At 43.1% G+C, this 16,815-nt stretch overlaps 1 protein-coding gene across 4 annotated transcripts in view; it reads left to right on the forward strand.

Moving 5' to 3' along the window:
- The first annotated feature begins 3,699 nt into the window (after positions 1-3,699).
- The window catches only part of DDX60 (DExD/H-box helicase 60), an 80,167-nt gene continuing 67,051 nt past the window's right edge, over positions 3,700-16,815 (forward strand). For 2 of the 4 annotated variants that reach the window (XM_021072212.2, XM_021072215.2), the window contains exons 1-7: positions 3,700-3,845; positions 9,480-9,593; positions 9,761-9,830; positions 10,434-10,623; positions 12,181-12,522; positions 14,921-15,037; positions 16,524-16,673. In XM_021072212.2, coding sequence (XP_020927871.2) covers positions 9,590-9,593; positions 9,761-9,830; positions 10,434-10,623; positions 12,181-12,522; positions 14,921-15,037; positions 16,524-16,673 — 873 coding nt within the window. In that variant the 5' untranslated portion in view covers positions 3,700-3,845; positions 9,480-9,589. Of the gene's footprint in view, positions 3,868-4,505; positions 4,638-9,479; positions 9,594-9,760; positions 9,831-10,433; positions 10,624-12,180; positions 12,523-14,920; positions 15,038-16,523; positions 16,674-16,815 lie in introns of all 4 variants that reach the window. The other 2 variants (XM_084994709.1, XM_084994710.1) reach the window with 2 other exon arrangements.

Consider the following 16,815-nt stretch of genomic DNA (forward strand, 5'->3'; position numbering starts at 1 on the left):
GAAGCACTAGTAAGTGGTTGAATCCGGAAACAGTGAGGAAGGGTTGACACATGCTGGCCAGGGGCTCCTGGTAGCAGGTGGAGGTGGGCTGGAGGGACAGGCTGCAGCAAGGCAGGGCCCAGGTGAGAGGCGGCCATGCTGCACCAGCCTATGGAAAATGGGCCGAAGAGATGCTGGGTTCTATCATCACTGGAAGCTCAAGTTCACTGGGACTTGAGTACAGAGGCGACAAGTTTCCCCCAGGTTCTAATCTGAGCATTTGTTATGTGACATTTCCTTTTATCTCAAGAGAGAAGGCAGGCAGAGAAATGGACCAAAAAAAGAATACGATACCTGAAACGGAGGGAGCAGAGAGGCTGGCTGAAACCTTTCAGATGTTTCAGAGACAAGTGATGTGGATGGTGGACTAGAGGAGCCCGGTCTGGGTTTCTTAGCCCCTGCATCATCACCAATCTTTGCAGAATAGTTTCAGGGCAGATCTGGACTAAGGGGCCCAGGACTTGGCAGGGAGGTGTGGAACCCAAGTTTGGACCACCAGAGGGATGCTCCTGGAGAGGAGGGGCTGGCACACCAGGAGAGCATTCTGGTTAGTGTTTTAAACGAGTCAGGGGTGAGCACGGGTGCCTTCCATTTGGTGGGGGGAGGTGAAGATGGACAGACGGAAGAGCAAGGAACTGGGGCATTTGAGGAGGGGCCCATCCAGCCGTGTGGGGTCTGGGTGGTGCCTGGTGAGCTCTCCCCAGACTCCAGGTAAGAATGATGCAGTCATTGTAAATTTGGGAGAGACCTGCAAACAAGATGTCCTGACCTCAGAAAGGACTTGAGAATATCAAGTGCTGTAGGGCTATAACCATCCTTGTAAAGTAGGCAAAAGTTTGGGGGAAGAAAGGCACCCACTCTTGTGTGTCAACAGTTTGACGGGACACAGACTGAGTCACTTCCCTCAGTGTCCAGAGGGAACACCGGAGAAAATATTGATCCCGATTATCAGCTGCAGACAGAAGCGTGGAGGTTAGTTGGCTCAAGCAGTTGTACTTGCGAACTCAGAGAAGGGGTGGCATGTTGACTCTTGGAGTTCATCCCCACAGGACAAAGATTTGGGCAGTCCCCAGAGGCTGCCCTGCCAGGAGCAGGAGGAAGGGGGCTGACCCAGAAAAGGATTGTGATGGTCGATATTTTAGACGAGGTCCAGGGCGTGGCTGTGGTTGAAGTAAAAACGAAAGCAAGGCTAGAGCTTCTGGATGCTGTTTACACCTGCCTGGGTGAAAAGTGAAAGGTGACTGGCTCAGGGGTTCCTGAGGTTTCACTTCATAAACCTAGTTATTAAAAACCAAAACAACCCCAAACTACTATATATACGAAAAAGAATGAATATCTCAATAAGTTAACCAAAGAGGAAGCAGAATGAAATTGTCCAAAGGCAAAGTGCAAGGCTTTCCTTTGTAGAAGGTGAAGGCTTGTCCGAGACCAGGTCTTGGAGAAGATGGTGGGAAGACCAGGTGCTAAATCTGGCACCCATTTACCTGTGAGCCGACCTCCTCTCATCTCTGAAATGGTAGGACACGCCTCATGAAGTTGTTGTGAGGCTTATTGTGAGAGCATAAGGATACTAGCATGCTCTTAGCAGGCAGTGGCCGCCTCAACTAATGCTCTCTTATCACACATCTTCATTATTTCTGCTGCTAGCAAATACGTGATCACTTGCTTACTTTATTCGCTTACAATAGGATATTCCTTTCCTAAGGCTGTCATAACAAACAGAACTTCGTGGCTTAAAATAACGCGGAAGTATTTCCTTGTGGTTCTGAGGCTTGGTCCACGTGGCTAAAGTCCCAGTATCAGTGGTGCTAGTCTCTCCAAGAGCCTGTTTCTCTGCCTTTGCCTTTTCCTGGGAACACTGCCTCCTTACACTGTGGCCCCTGGTTCCTTGTCACAGACAGCAGGTGGTGCCACCACACTCTGCCACTGGTGCTGCTCTGCCAAAATGAAACCAAAACGCCTCTGACTCGAACCCAGCCAAAACCCAGATTGGGACTTGAACCCAGTTTTTTGTTGTTGTTGTTGTTTTTATTAGAGTCACTCACCTGGTGTCTGGACCTACTGAGGCTCAGGTTCTTTGTGTCTCATTGCAGAAGGAATTCAGTGAGAGACAAAGTGATAGGCAAGAAATAGGTTTAATATAGGACGCTTGAGTATTTGACCCTATGAGGTCCAACTAGGACTGTCACGGTGCTTGTTCAGATCAGCAGAAGGGTGGGAACAGATGCTAAAAATATGTTGAATCCTCTCAAGTTTCCATATCATGGGGTCTCCTCCTTTGGAATGTCATCTTCCCCTTAAATTCCCCTCCTTGGTCCTAAGGATCATTTTCTTGCTGAACTTCTTGAAGGCAGGCCTCATTTTATCTTTCACCTAATGACCTGAAGCATGTCTCCTTTTATTTATGGTTTTAAGCAAGGCTGCTTCATTCTATGATGTGCTTCTGATGTTGTCCGCCTTGAGCCACCAACTTACTGTGGCCTCCCAAAGTCCCCTAGGTTTCCCTCCCTATGTATGGTCCCCAAATGGGACTTCTACAACCACCTGTGTAACTGCCCAGCTCCATTCCTCTCAGTAACACCACCTTCTTGAAGTGGCTCCCCTGCCCCTTTGGTAAGGACCCTTGGAGACCCAGGAAGTAACCAGCATCATCTCCTCTGCCCAAGATCCTCCCTGCAGTGCATCCTGCAAAGTACCTTTGCTCTGAGCCTCACAGGCCCACAGGATCCTGGAGTCAGAGGAGGGAGGGACGTTCCCCTGCGGGCCCCAGGCAAGAGCCCTAGGGAGCTGAGTGGGGGAGGGACTCACAGTGTGTCACCTCAGACAGCCCTGTGTCAAGTTCCAAGTTCTTTTGTTTTCTTTTCTCACTATCATCATCAAGCAAAACCTCACAGATTTACAGACCAAAAAATAAAAGTATGACGGAGGTGACAAAAGCCCATCTTCTCTGCCCCCACCTTTTTCTTCAGTGACTCAGTCTCCAATTTCCCGCTGTTTGTTCTGTTTTTCCCTGTGGAGCAGGAAATGCCTGCACCCCTCTCCTTGCAGACAGAGCAGCTCCTGGCTTCGCACTGTTGCTAAGATGACCCAAATCCATGCTATCCCCACCTCCTGGAATTCCTGTGTACTTGCACAGTTACAGGGTTCATGCAGTTAAGCACACAAGCACACTAAAAAGAGACTAGTGTTGAAATCCAGATTGCAAACATCAACTCGCCGCAGAAATTACATGAATATAACATAGATTGAAGTGAGAAATAAAAGTGAGAATGTTGCACCTTCACTTTTAAGAAAGGTATTTATTGGCTTGTAAAAGCTCCAGATACTGTTGATATAAAACTCCTCAGCTTCCCATCGCTGAAACTCCAAGTTCCCATGTACTTAACTGGTTTTGTTTTTCTTTTGGCAGGAAGGTGGAACCCCACAGCTTGCAGTGGAACTTTAGATTCTGCAGTTCCTTACAGTTTCATCGGTTCTAATTCACCTCTGCTTCTTTTATCTTGTTTAGATGTCTGGGTCTTCTCTGCCTCATCTCCCAAATCTCTAAGTCCACACTGCCTCGATGGCTGTCCCCAAGGTTCCCATAAAGGATGCTCTGTTCCCCTACCTGCTTACCTAGTTTTCCAGGCAGTGAAAGGAAACTGGAAACTTAGCTGAGATGAGAAATGAAACCGAAAGTCTCTCGGAAGAAAGTCTCTCTGAGAACCGGAGGAATACCAGATGCAGCACCAGCCTGGGGCCTCGCCCAGCCTCTCTCTAGCATTCTCCCTGGGCACCGGGAGGATCTTCAGACACTGCGGAGCCAGGTTCGGATCTGGGTCCAGCCGGGTGGGGAGTTTGAGGGCGTCCCCGGGTCAGGGGCGGGCGAGGGGACAGCAGTCTGGCGAGTGTCTAGGTCTCTGATCCGATGTTGGTGGAGGTGGCCCTCAGTGCAGGGGGTCATTGGGCGCAGGGGATTCAGGTAGAGGGGAGGGGAATGGCGGGATGGAGAGGGACGAGGATGCAGGGGTTGCTGTGGGCATTGCGGAAGGGGTTGCAGAGCTGGGGGATGCAGCGGGGTATGGGGATGCTACAGGAGTGGGTAGTCTGCGGTGCTGGTGCTGGAAAGAGCCAAGTGGGGAGCGCTAAGGTCCAAGTCTGAGCAGAGAGCAGAGGCACTGAGTGCCCTCCTCTCGAAGACAGGCAGTGGGTCTGGATGTTGGGAGACAGAGGGGGAGGGCGGCAGGGGGTCAGGGGTGGGCGGAGCTGGACAGCTGCCGGGAGCTTCCTCCTCCCGCGGAGTCTCGGGGCCAAATCCCAAACTTGCGGAATCAGATCTCCAATGTGTGTCAGTGGCTCACCCCTGAGAATCTTTCTTTTATCGCAGAAAGTATTCACGGTCAAGGGGTGTGTATTAGTTTTTTGTAGCTGCGTTACAAATTATTACAACTTTAGTAGATGAAGTCCGTGGAAATTCACTGTTCCAGGGTTTTGGCAGATGCCATCCAGGTGCAGGTGGGCGGGGTCTGGACCCGCTTCTCATCTCCTGGAATGAAAAACCTGCCTTGACTCCCCCTGCTGGCAGGAAGGATGAAGTGCCTCGCAGCTGTGGGGTTGAGGTATCCGGGTGTCTTGGTGGTTGGGAGCAGGAGGCTGCTGCTGGACTTGGAGACCCCCCACTGCTGGAGTCTTGGCCGTGGGGTTATGTCTGCAAAGCCAGTAGGGGACTCTCCCATTCCCTATGTGAGAATCTCCCAGGATGTAACCTCAGCAGGGGAGCCACTGCCTCACCGAATGTGCAGGTCCTGCCTGAGTTCTGGGGTGGGGGCCAGCTTCTACAGGGGCTACCCCAGGGATGCTGAGGGCTTGGAGGCCATCCCAGAGTTCTGCCTCTGCTGGGAGCTCCTCTCTAGCCAGTGCCCTGAGCCCCTTGGTCCACTACCGCCTGGACCTTGTCCAATGGGTTGGGCCAGTCTCCTCCAACTTCATAGCTAGGGATTACTCTTCCCTTCTTCCTTTTTAAGATTTTAAAATCAGAATACAAATAAGGTTCTGAATCTTCTGTGATTGGATATATCTTTAAGTTTGCTACAATCACTTTCATCTTCTAGCGATTTATTTGTTAAGAGGGTTAGTTTTTTTTGTTTGTTTATTTTGGTGGGATTTTTGCTGCTTTTTGGGTTTTTGTTGTTGTTCTTGTTTGGCTTTGGTCTTGTGACGATTCTCCTACTCATTCTGGTATATTTTAGCATTTCACATGTTCTGTCTTGTAAACTTCTAAATGACAATTCATTTTTGCTACTAGAGTTTTCATTAAATTCAAGTTTAAGTTTTTTTTTTTCCCCTCAGGCTGGAGTATCTCCAGACTGGTGTAGTTCTATATGGGAGCAGCTATTTGTCTCTACTTTTGTTGTGTTATCGCTTAGAAGTACCAAGATCTAGTAATTTATTGGAAGTTGTAAACTAGTGCTTTTCCAATTCTATCATTTTTTGTCTCTGTTTATTAGCGAGATTACCTCCAGCCAACAAAAAGGAAATCTCCCTATTTCTCCCAGTTTGGCTAATTATATATATTATTTTTATATTGCCATGGCTGGTCATGATTTAAAGTATTTTATGACTTTAATTCTTTTGATTTGTTTCTATGTTGATTCAAAAATGGAGAACCAATAAACAGCACTTAGGCAATTTTGATTCTGTTCACATTGTAGGAACAGTTTTTTTGGTGTGTGTGTATCTTTTTGTCTTTTTAGGGCCGCACCCGAAGCATGTGGAGGTCCCCAGGATAGAGGTCTAACTGGAGGTACAACTGCTGGCCTACACCAAAGCCACAACAATGCCAGATCCAAGCTGCATCTGTGACCTACACCGCAGCTCACAGCAACGCTGGATCCTTAACCCACTGAGTGAGGTCAGGGATGGAACCCACAACCTCATGGTTATTAGTCTGATTTGTTTCCGCTGCACCATGATGGGAACTCCTAGAAACAGTTTTTACATTTGGCTGGGAAACATAGTTCTGTATGGTTAAGACTATTGCTTGAAATGTCTACTTTCCTATATTAAAAGTGTCATGAATCCTCTTATTTTTCTTTTTAACTTCCTTTATTTCTCCTGTTTCTTGATTGCCCTCCTTATTTTTTTCTTCAATTTTCTGTTCTCTCTTTTAAAATAAAATTATCCTTTAAGATAAGTGGTTGCTGAGGTTTCCAACTTCTTACAGGTCTGGTAATTTTGCATTTTGCCCTCAATGAACTGAATGACTGGATATAGAATTCTAAGTTCAACATATTTCCTTCTCAGAACTTTAAAAATATTATTTTCATTTTTTCAAAACATCCAGTAATGCTGCTCACTTTAAAGAGGTCTGACTGTGTGCCAGGTACTATTTTAATCAATTTGTATGCCTCTGCTCATACTTTTAAAAGGCATGAAGACACAGCCAGAGGGGAGAAATATCATTGTCCATCCCAATGTCACAGATGAGGAAATTGAACCACAGAGAAAGGAAGTAATTTGCTCAATGGTGGTTCATTCTGGAGCTGGTTAGAACCCTGCGGGACCCAGGCTGTCACCCCTCACATCTGCCTTCCTCCCTGCTTCCCCTTTTCTCTGGATTCCTGGAGCTCTGAGGTTTTAAGAAGCTGTATCGAAGTGTGGTTTTCTCTTTTGTCATTATTTCTGCCCAGTTCTTGAAAAAAATTTGCAATCTAAAAATGTCTGTGTTTCTTTGACGTGGGCCTAATGCTGTTATGGTTCTGTAACTATTATATCTTTGATGACTTTATCCCCAACCTAGCTGGGAATCGTAGTATTTCTCTTCTCCTGGAATTACGATGAAATAGATTTAGAACTTTTTTTTTTTTTTTTGCCTTTTCTAGGGCCGCTCCCAAGGCATATGGAGATTCCCAGGCTAGGGGTCTAATCAGAGCTGTAGCCGCTGGCCTACACCAGAGCCACAGCAATGCCAGATCCAAGCCGCATCTACAACCTACACCACAGCTCATGGGAATGCTGGATCCTTAACCCACTGAGCGAGGCCGGGGATCGAACCCGCAACCTCATTGTTCCTAGTTGGGTTCGTTAACCACTGCTCAACGATGGGAACTCCAGATTTAGAACTTTTTTATATATCCTCTCTATTTTAGTAATTGTTCTCTTTCCCATCTCTTTGTTTGTGTCGTCTCTGAGACGTTTTCTGGATTTGGAGTTCTCACTGTGGCTCAGCAGTAATGAACCCAACTAGTATCCATGAGGATGTGGGTTGGATCCCTGGCCTCACTCAATAGGTTAAGATTCTGGTGTTGCCATGAGCTGCAGTGTAGGTTAGAGCTGCAGCTCTGATTTGACCCCTAGTTCAGGATCTTCCATATGCTGAGGGTGCAGACCTAAGAATAAAGAAAGAAAGAAGAAAGAAATTTCCTGGGTTTTAACCCCTAGATCGCTAGAACACTAACTGGAAATTTCAGCATGTTCATTCCATTGTTCTGCATGTAATGTTTTTTTCTGAAATTGTATTAAAATTTTATGAGCATTTACTTTTTTTTTTTTTGCTGTAGCAACCTATTGTTATTTTATTAGGTAATATCACTGTGATTATTGAGAACTCTCAGAGCTTTTTATAGGACTATTCTGTTCTTGAATCATGCTTATTCATCTGGCTTCTTTTTTCCCCCTCAAACATCTAGTGATCCTATTTTTTTATACATACTCATTGTGGGTGTTGCGATAGCTAGCTGGTTTATTTTCCTTCTAGTGCTTCTCCCTTACATGAGCGAGAACTGGACATAATGATTGTGGATTCTCTGTGATGTTTAGACAGCAATGAGTTTGGGGTAAAGTTTAATATCAAAAGCTTCCTGTAGGGTATGTGAGGGTAGGAATCCTCTAACTGTCAGATGAAGGAGGATTTATTCTGCCACCATGGCCTGTTGTTGAGAAGTTGCACAGTGTTCAACCTGCACACATATCTCATTAGTAATTGTTAGTTAACTTTAAAAACGATCATTCTTTCCATTTATGTGCATTGTATTTTCAAATGAAGCCATTAAGACATATTAACTTGTTTAAGGCTAACTACTTAATGAATGAACTGTTAGGTATTTATTTTGTCCTAGGAATGTGATAAAAAGCCCCGAGACTTTAAAGGCATATCTGGGACGCTGTGAATTAACCCATATGGCATCTGACACCATCTTCCCTGCTGCTGTGTCTCTCTGTCCAAGCAAGCTCATCTCTATCCTGGCCTCACTTCCCACAACACTGAAATTACTCACACACTCTGGTCCAACCCAGAGGTATTTGACCTCTAGACCTGTGCGTTTAATTACTTCCACGTTGTATCCTGCAGTAAGTCGAAGACAAGTCAAACCCAGCTGACCACAAATGAACTCATGACCTTTGCCTGAAGTTGGTCTGGTCCCCTGGTCTCCAGCCCCCATCCTATGGAATCCTCAGCATCACTCTTCTCCCCCATAGCTGATCCATTACCGAGTCATGGAAAACTGACCTTCTGAATATTTAAGATTAACATGTGCCTCAAGTGACCATCCGGCTGTACCACAGCCAACCCCACCATTGCCTTGGAACAAGAGCTTCCTCTTGACTTCACTAACCCGGATTTGCTCTACCCCATCTATCTCTGTACTGAGCCAGAGTGGTCTTTGAATGCAAAGCCACCACGTTACTAGTGCTTAAAATCCATCAGTGGGTTTTTGGATGACAAACATGTGATCAGAGGCTCTGCACGCCCTTGTCTTTCTGTAGCCCTCTCTGCTCCAGCCCAGACAGGTTCTCTTGGAACCTACAACCTTCTGCACATCTTCCTGCCACAAGACTTTGCATGTGGTGTTTGGTTCCCCCTCTGCCTGGAAAGCTACCCCCTACCCCCACCCTTTGCTTAATGAATTCTCCTTTCATCCTTATTCAAAGGCTTCATTCAGCCCAAGCGTTTCGTTGTCTTCCTCTTTTTTTTTTTTTTTTCTTTTTAGGTCCGCACCTGTGGCACATGGAGGTTCCTAGATTAGGGGTTGAATTGGAGCTGTAGCCAACAGCCAGAGCCATGCCAGATCTGAGCCGAGTCTGTGACCTACACCACAGCCCATAGCAGCACTGGATCTGCAACCCACGGAGCAAGGCCAGGGACTGAACCCGCATCCTCATGGATATCAGTTGGGTTCATTACCCACTGAGCCATGATGGGAACTCCTTGAAACATTTCATCTTTAGGGAAGCTTCCTCTGATTCCTTTGACTTTGTCACAGTTTCAATTTCCCATTGTTTGTATGATTATCTGATTGTTAACTTGTCTTTCTTGATAGATTTGAAGTTTCACAGGAACCGACAGCATTTTGACTTTGGTTTGTTCTTGTGTTCCCAGTGCCTGGTGTTTAGTTGAATCCTTATTTAATACTATTTGTTGATGGAATAATGATTTTCAAATTTTTCTTCTTTCTTTGTAGGTCTGCTGTTCACATTAGTAGCTGCCACCTAGAGGCACCACAGTAAAGGATATTTGCTATATTTAATATTTTCCGGTTCAGGTTGGAGGCACAGGTAGCAAGCAGCAAAAATGGGTAATTTTCCATTTAAAATATTTATAAACTTTAATGATTCTGTAAGCTATGCAGACTTAATAGAATTAAAATAACTATTAGTGTTTTTCTTAAATAATTTATAAATGATAGCTCTTTTAAAAAGAATTGAGTGAAAATAACCCATTCTCTCTCTCTTTCTTTTTTAGATTTAGAAAAATACATGATGTTTTTAGAAGATATGTCACAGTTAATTTTGAATGAAGTGCCAAAAGCTGAGTGAGTGTCATAGTAATAAATCGAGAGATAGACTTCTTATTCCCTGTGGACCTAATTGGCCTTAAAGTGATATGTCAGTCAATCACTTATCTCAGTATATGTATTATACATGTTTTATATGTATATATATGTTCATGTATGTATATATATATATACACACACACATATATGTATACACACATGATTACATAACACAGGACTTCCAGAGCTGTTTGATATTTGGTGCAAAGCATTTTCATTGCTATATTTGTCCATGGCTGTCAATGAACCTATTGTCTTATAAAGGGACAAGATTGATTGGGCAGGAAGTTGTATATTCAGATACTGAGTCTGGCCCACATTGTGGCCTCAGGTAACTTGCTCTTTCTTGGAGCCTCAGTTTCCCTCTCCGTGGGGCGAAGATTCTCTTCTTCTTGTGAGGGATGCTCACGTGTGTTGGGGTCACGTGTGCAGAAAATCTGTGCTGGGAGCCTGACATAAGATAATTGCTCCACAGAGCCAGCTGTTGATGAGGACGATGAGATGATAACAATAGTAAAGTTGCTGCCTCCTGGGCCTGCTTCCATCGCCATGTAATTTTGGTTGTAACTGTTTTCATCTTAGCTATGACAGCTTGTTCAATGATTTTGTTGAGTCTGAATTTTTCCTGCTCGATGGAGACTCCTTGCTGATCATGTGCGTCTGTGAGAAGTCACTCAAGCAGGGCCAGGACCTCCACTTCTTCTACCTGGTTGAACGCTACCTGGTGGATCTGATTACTAAAGGAGGGCAGTTTGCCGTCGTTTTCTTTAAGGTAACATGAGTTCTTTTCTGCAATTTGAGAACTAAAACTAAAATTACTTATTTTCTTATAGGTGTTTTTTTTTTTTCTTATTTCAAAGTGAAATCTGCCTATAAATTCAGAATTTTTTTTTTTTTTGCTTTTTAGGCCACTCCTTTAGCATGTGGAAGTTCCCAGGCTAGAGGGTTTAATTAGCGCTACAGCTACTGGCCTACACCACACCCACAGCAACGCAGGATCCAAGACCCATCTGTGACCTATACCACAACTTAAGGCAAAGCTGAATCCTTCAACCCACTGAGCGAGGCCAGGGATCAAACCTGCAACCTCACGGATACTAGTCGGGTTCTTAACCTGCTGAACCATAATGGGAACTCCAAATTTCAGAAAATTTAAAGGGAGGAACAGAAAGAAAAAAAAAAAATGACCCATAATCCCAGTATTCAGAAATGACCGTGTTTAGGATTATTTGTCATTTGCATTCATGGAACTTTCCTGTGCAGACGCACAGGACCCTGGAGGAGGTGAGGCATCTTCGTGGCAGCTGAGCTGGTTCCCAGGTCTGAGTCCAAGAAGGACCAGCTCTGTCTTCAAAACTCCGCGGTCAGTTGATTTGGGCTCAGAGGAGGGTCAGACTCAGCAGTGTTGCTTTATTATTATTTGGTCTGTAGAAAATAGCTCCAGGGGAAGAGCTCTGATCTTTTTTGACTGTGCATGTAATTAATAGAGTTTTAACAATTTCAAGTATATATATGGATGTAATACTGCCTGTACCTTCCCATCCTATCCCTGAAGTTAACCAGTGTGTTGTCTGTGAGGATTTTGGTGTGTTTCTGCTTAACATTCTTGTTAGTTTTTTTTTTTTTTTTCTTTTTTGGATTTTTAGGGCTGCACCTGTGGCATAAGGAGGTTCCCAGGCTAGGGGTTGAATCAGCCTGTGCCACAGCTATGTGGGATCTGAGCCACATCTGCAGCCTACACCACAGCTACACCACGGCAATGCTGGATGCTTAACTCAGGGACCGAGGCCAGCGATCAAACCTTACTAGTCGGATTTGTTCCTGCTGCACTACAATGGGAACTCTATAACATTCTTTTTAGATTTTTGAGCATTTCTGTTTGTAAGCAGGGTTTTGAACGAAGAGCCAGGGGTAGCCTGGTGCCCCTGAAAAGTCTAATTCCTGCCCTAATTGTGGTCTTATGATAAAACCCGTGCTGCTGGAGGACATCCTGGGACCGTCCTGCAGAGTGACCCCTCAGATTTCCATTTGGATGACGTACAACTGTCATTTGCTTTTACATATTTTTCTTTGCTTTTTCTTTTGGAACTGAGATTGGAGAGGAAAAGAATTAGAGTGGGAGGAGAAGGGGGGGACTCATGTATGTAAACCCCAATTGTGACGTGTGGCGTGTATGTGCACAATGACAGTCCAGGTTCAAGGGTCTCTTTGCTCACTATGAAACAGAACACAACTGTGTTGGAACCTGTTTCTCTAATGACTTTAATGGTATGTGTTAACCAACAAAACTACTAAACGATGACTTCAAAGTGATGTATCCCTTCCCCAGGATGCTGAGAACACATATTTCAACTTGCCTGAACTTCTCCCTCTGAGAACGGCTTTAATTCTCCATCTTCAACACAACACCAACATCGATGTTCGAACAGACTTTTCTGGGTGCCTGTCACAAGAGTGGGAAGCTTTCCTGGAAGAGAGTTACCCGTATTTTCTGATAGTTGCTGATGAAGGCCTGAACAATCTACAGACACACCTTTTCAACTTTTTAATCATCCAGTCTTGGGCGCTGAAGATCAATGCTGTGCTTTTCGCGGGCCAGGTGGCTGATGTCCTTCGACTTTATGCGTACTTTATGCCGAGCAGGCACAAAAACCAGATGTTTTTCCAGAAGGTAATGTGCACCTAAAAGACAAACTTCTAGAATGTCACACAACTGTCCAAATGACTTGATTCAGTTTTATTTCTGCCTCTTCTGTGGGAGTTATCATAGGTTTAACGGAGAGGTAGAGAAAGCTAATAATAATGAAAATAAAATACAAATGCAATCCTTTATTGGGCACCTATATCATAGCATTACTGCCGGGTATTTCCCAGGAGTGGTTTTATTTAACCTTCACAAGGACCCTGTGGGGGAACAGTTAGGATTATCTATGTTTTGCAGATGATGTAGCAGATAGTTGAGTAAGTCATTTGCTCATCAACAGCCAAGTACATCACAGAGCCTGGGTTTGAAAAGAGGTTGTCCGACCCAAGCCTTGCTATGCTTGACTATGGCCTGAGCCTCCCCTCCACGTAGATGTGTCCACATACCAGTGAAATGATGGTGAATATGGCAGCTTTTAATCTTTTTTTCTGTACCTGTGGCATGTGGAAGCTCCCAGGCCAGGGACTGAACCTGTGCCACAGCAGGGGCCCAAGCCATTGTAGTGTCAATGTGGGTCCTCAACCCACTGTGCCACAAGGGAACTCCATAGAAGCTTTTAAGGAGAAAGTTAATGAAGGAAGACAAATGAAATACATTTATTTCTTTTTTTTTTTTTTTTTTTTTTTTTTTTTTTTTTTTTTTTTTTTTTTTTTTTTTTTTGTCTTTTTGTCTTTTTTTTGTTGTTGTTGTTGTTGTTATTGTTGCTATTACTTGGGCTGCTCCCGCAGCATATGGAGGTTCCCAGGCTAGGGGTCTAATTGGAGCTGTAGCCACCGGCCTACGCCAGAGCCACAGCAACGCGGGATCCGAGCCGCATCTGCAACCTACACCACAGCTCACGGCAACGCCGGATCGTTAACCCACTGAGCAAGGGCAGGGATCGAACCCACAACCTCATGGTTCCTAGTCGGATTCGTTAACCACTGCGCCACAACGGGAACTCCGAAATACATTTATTTCTTAATGTTAAATCATTAATGGAATTTTCAGAGTATTTAGAATTTTAACTCTGTGATCTTATTTTGCTGTATTGGAATAACTGGTAGTTACTGTGTTGAACTTTTGGGAGTTCAAAAATGCTCACCAATTTTATAAATACATCTGGTTGAATTTTCACAGCTTATAGTGAGTTTAGAATATGAAGGTAATTCTGTGCTTCATCAAAATGACTTTTGAGTCAATTAACATTTTTCAGCCTTTGAGTTTAGAGCCCCACCCCTTATGGCATTGGAGATATCTGGATGGTTGTCTCAAAATCTGATAAGATTGTTTATTTTGCTTGCATTAAAACTCCAATCATTGGAGTTTCTTTAGTGGCTCAGCAGAAACCAATCTGACCAGATTAGTAACCATGAGGATGCAGGTTCAATCTGTGGCCCCGCTCAGTGAGTTAAGGATCAGGTGTGGCTGTGGCATAGGTCACAGATATGGCTTGGATCCTGAGTTGCTGTGGCTGTGGTATAGGCTGGCAGCTACAGTTCTGATTCCACCCCTAAACTGGGAATCTCCATATACCATGAGTGCGGCCCTAAAAAGACAAAAAAGCAAAAACAAAAACAAACCAAAAAACACCCTCCAGTCATTAAACTGTTTCCAACTCTAGCTGCCTATTGTGAGTGGGAATAGCTTAGGGATTTTTTTTTTTTTTTTTTATGTTGAGGTGCTGTAATCAGTCCATCTTATTTTATTCTGTCAGAGCAACTTCTGAATCTGAGTTTGAAGAGTCCCTTCAAACTTCCTTACCAGTCTTTATTTAAGAAAAATATATTTTAATGGAGGATTTTGTTTCTGGTAAAATAATGTATTTTCTAATTTATTGAACGCTCACCTTAAAGAGGTTATTTCACTTGTCGTTTGAGGACTATGTGGAATGTACATGAAAATATGCGTTGATAATGGCTTTGCTGAATCATTGTTACCTGGGTGGGGGGTTATGCTGTTTTCTGTGTATTTACTTTTTCTAGTGAAATATGTGTTAAATGGGTGCAATTTCTCTTTGTGAAATGTTGGAAATGTTCTAAAATTAGATCATGGTGATGGTTGTACAACCTTTTATACAAAAGCCATTGAATTGTCCCCTTAAAGGGAATGAGTATTATATCACATTAATTAAACTTCCATAAAATTGTTAAATAAAATGGGCCAAATTCCCAGACAAAAACTATTTTGTCAAAGACAGAATAGTTCTGTTTGACAGGCTATAAAAGCATTGTTGATGATCCCTTTGATCCATCATATATTAGTGTGTTTTTTTCACTTAGAAATATATTGTAACAATTATATTCTCCATATATGGCTTTTTATAGTTGGAAAATAATGTGATATTTTATTTATGACATTTATGTGATTTGCCTTCCTTTTACAGAATAGAAGGACCATTGAGAATGCTTACAGATCCCTGATTAAGCAATTGGAGAAATGTAGAGCTTTAGCATTTGCCCCTCTTTTTGGAAATTTGAAATGGGAAAATATGATGGAAGAGGTACTGAAACTTATTAAAAAGAACTTTTTATGTGCACTAATTGTTTAATTATTTTAAAAAAGATGCAAAAATAGGACAGGGTTCCCATGTTCTTCTGACCAGCTTCCCCTCATGTTGACATCTGATGCAGCCAAGGTTTGCTTGTCCAACTAGGAAATTAATATCAATATAATAATATTGACTAGGCTTAGACATTATTTGTTTTTTGCTATTTCTTTGGGCTGCTCCTGCGGCATATGGAGGTTCCCAGGCTAGGGGTCGAATCGGAGCTGTAGCCACCAGCCTACACCAGAGCCACAGCAACGCGGGATCCGAGCCGCGTCTGCAACCTACACCACAGCTCACGGCAACGCCGGATCGTTAACCCACCGAGCAAGGGCAGGGACCGAACCCGCAACCTCATGGTTCCTAGTCGGATTCGTTAACCACTGCGCCACCACGGGAACTCCTTAGACATTATTTGAATTTCAATTACTTTTCTACTAATGTCCTTTTTATAGGTAAAAGGAACTATATAGAGAAACATATCAATAACAATTTTAATAGACCACTTTTTCTGATTATCAAAAAATTAGTCAAATTTTGTTTTTACTGGCTGCATAGTTTTCTAATGCTGAACATTTAAATTGTTTGAAAGTTGGCTTTGGCAAATAACTCTGTGATAAACTTCTTGGTACATAAATCTTGCACACATTTTGTATAACGTACCTAAGCTGGATACCTAGGACTCGAATAGTCAATCGAAAAGTATTAACATATTTAATGATAAGTGTATGTATTGCCAAACAGCTCTGCAGTAACTCCATACCTACTTTGCTCTTATTAGCAAAGTATAAGAGAAATGACGTATCATGTGATTTCCGGTGCTATTATCATTAAAATATACTTTGCTAACTTGAAAGTAAAAATATGTTAATTGTTTTAATTACTAAAAAGGTTGAACACTTTTACTAATATTTGTATTTTGTGAATTATCTGCTCATCTCTTATTAAAGGCTTAGATGTTCTCTTATTTATTTATTTATTTGCTTTTTAGGGCTGCACCCATGGCATATGGAAGTTCCCTTGGGAGTCTAATGGGAGCTGCAGCTGCTGACCTACATCACAGCCACAGCAATGCCAGATCCAAGCCGCATCTGTGACCTACACCACAGCTCACAGCAACACCAGACCCATAACCCAGTGAGCGAGGCCAGGGATTGAACCTGCATCCTCATGGATACTAGTCTGGTTTGTTACCTGCTGAGCCACAGTGGGAACTCTGTTTTCTCATTGATTTATAGGAGCTCTTTACATATTTAAACTTTTAATAATTTCATTGAAGTACTTATTATTTCCTCATTTTAAATTTTATCTCATAAATAAATATTTATAGTTTTGTGTAGTTATATCTACTCTTCTGTATGAATTCTAATAAAATCACTTATGCCTGAAAATATTTTTCTAAATATTTTCTAAATAGCTTTCCAATTTCCTTTTGTGACAGGCACATGAAACCATTTCTCTGCTTAAGCAACTATGGCCTGAAGGATCTGACATTCGGCGAGTTCTTTGTGTCACTTCCTGCTCATTGTCTTTGCGTTTCTACCATCAACTCTTAGAAAGCAGATCCGAGACCACTGCTGCTCACCAACAGGTGTGATTGTTGTAGCTTTACCGTGAAACACCTTGACTCTCCACGTTTGAAATTTTACTGATTTTCATTTCCTAAAATAATTTTAATAATTTTATTTCTTATTTATATAAGCGTCCAAGAAAGGGAGGAGGCTAGAATTTGA

This window comes from Sus scrofa, chromosome 14 (assembly GCF_054392235.1).
Source record: "Sus scrofa isolate SSC_HxYL_T2T_F1_AM1 chromosome 14, Sscrofa_HxYL_maternal_Yorkshire_Landrace_v2.0, whole genome shotgun sequence".
In the NCBI taxonomy this organism is placed as follows: Eukaryota; Metazoa; Chordata; class Mammalia; order Artiodactyla; family Suidae; genus Sus; species Sus scrofa.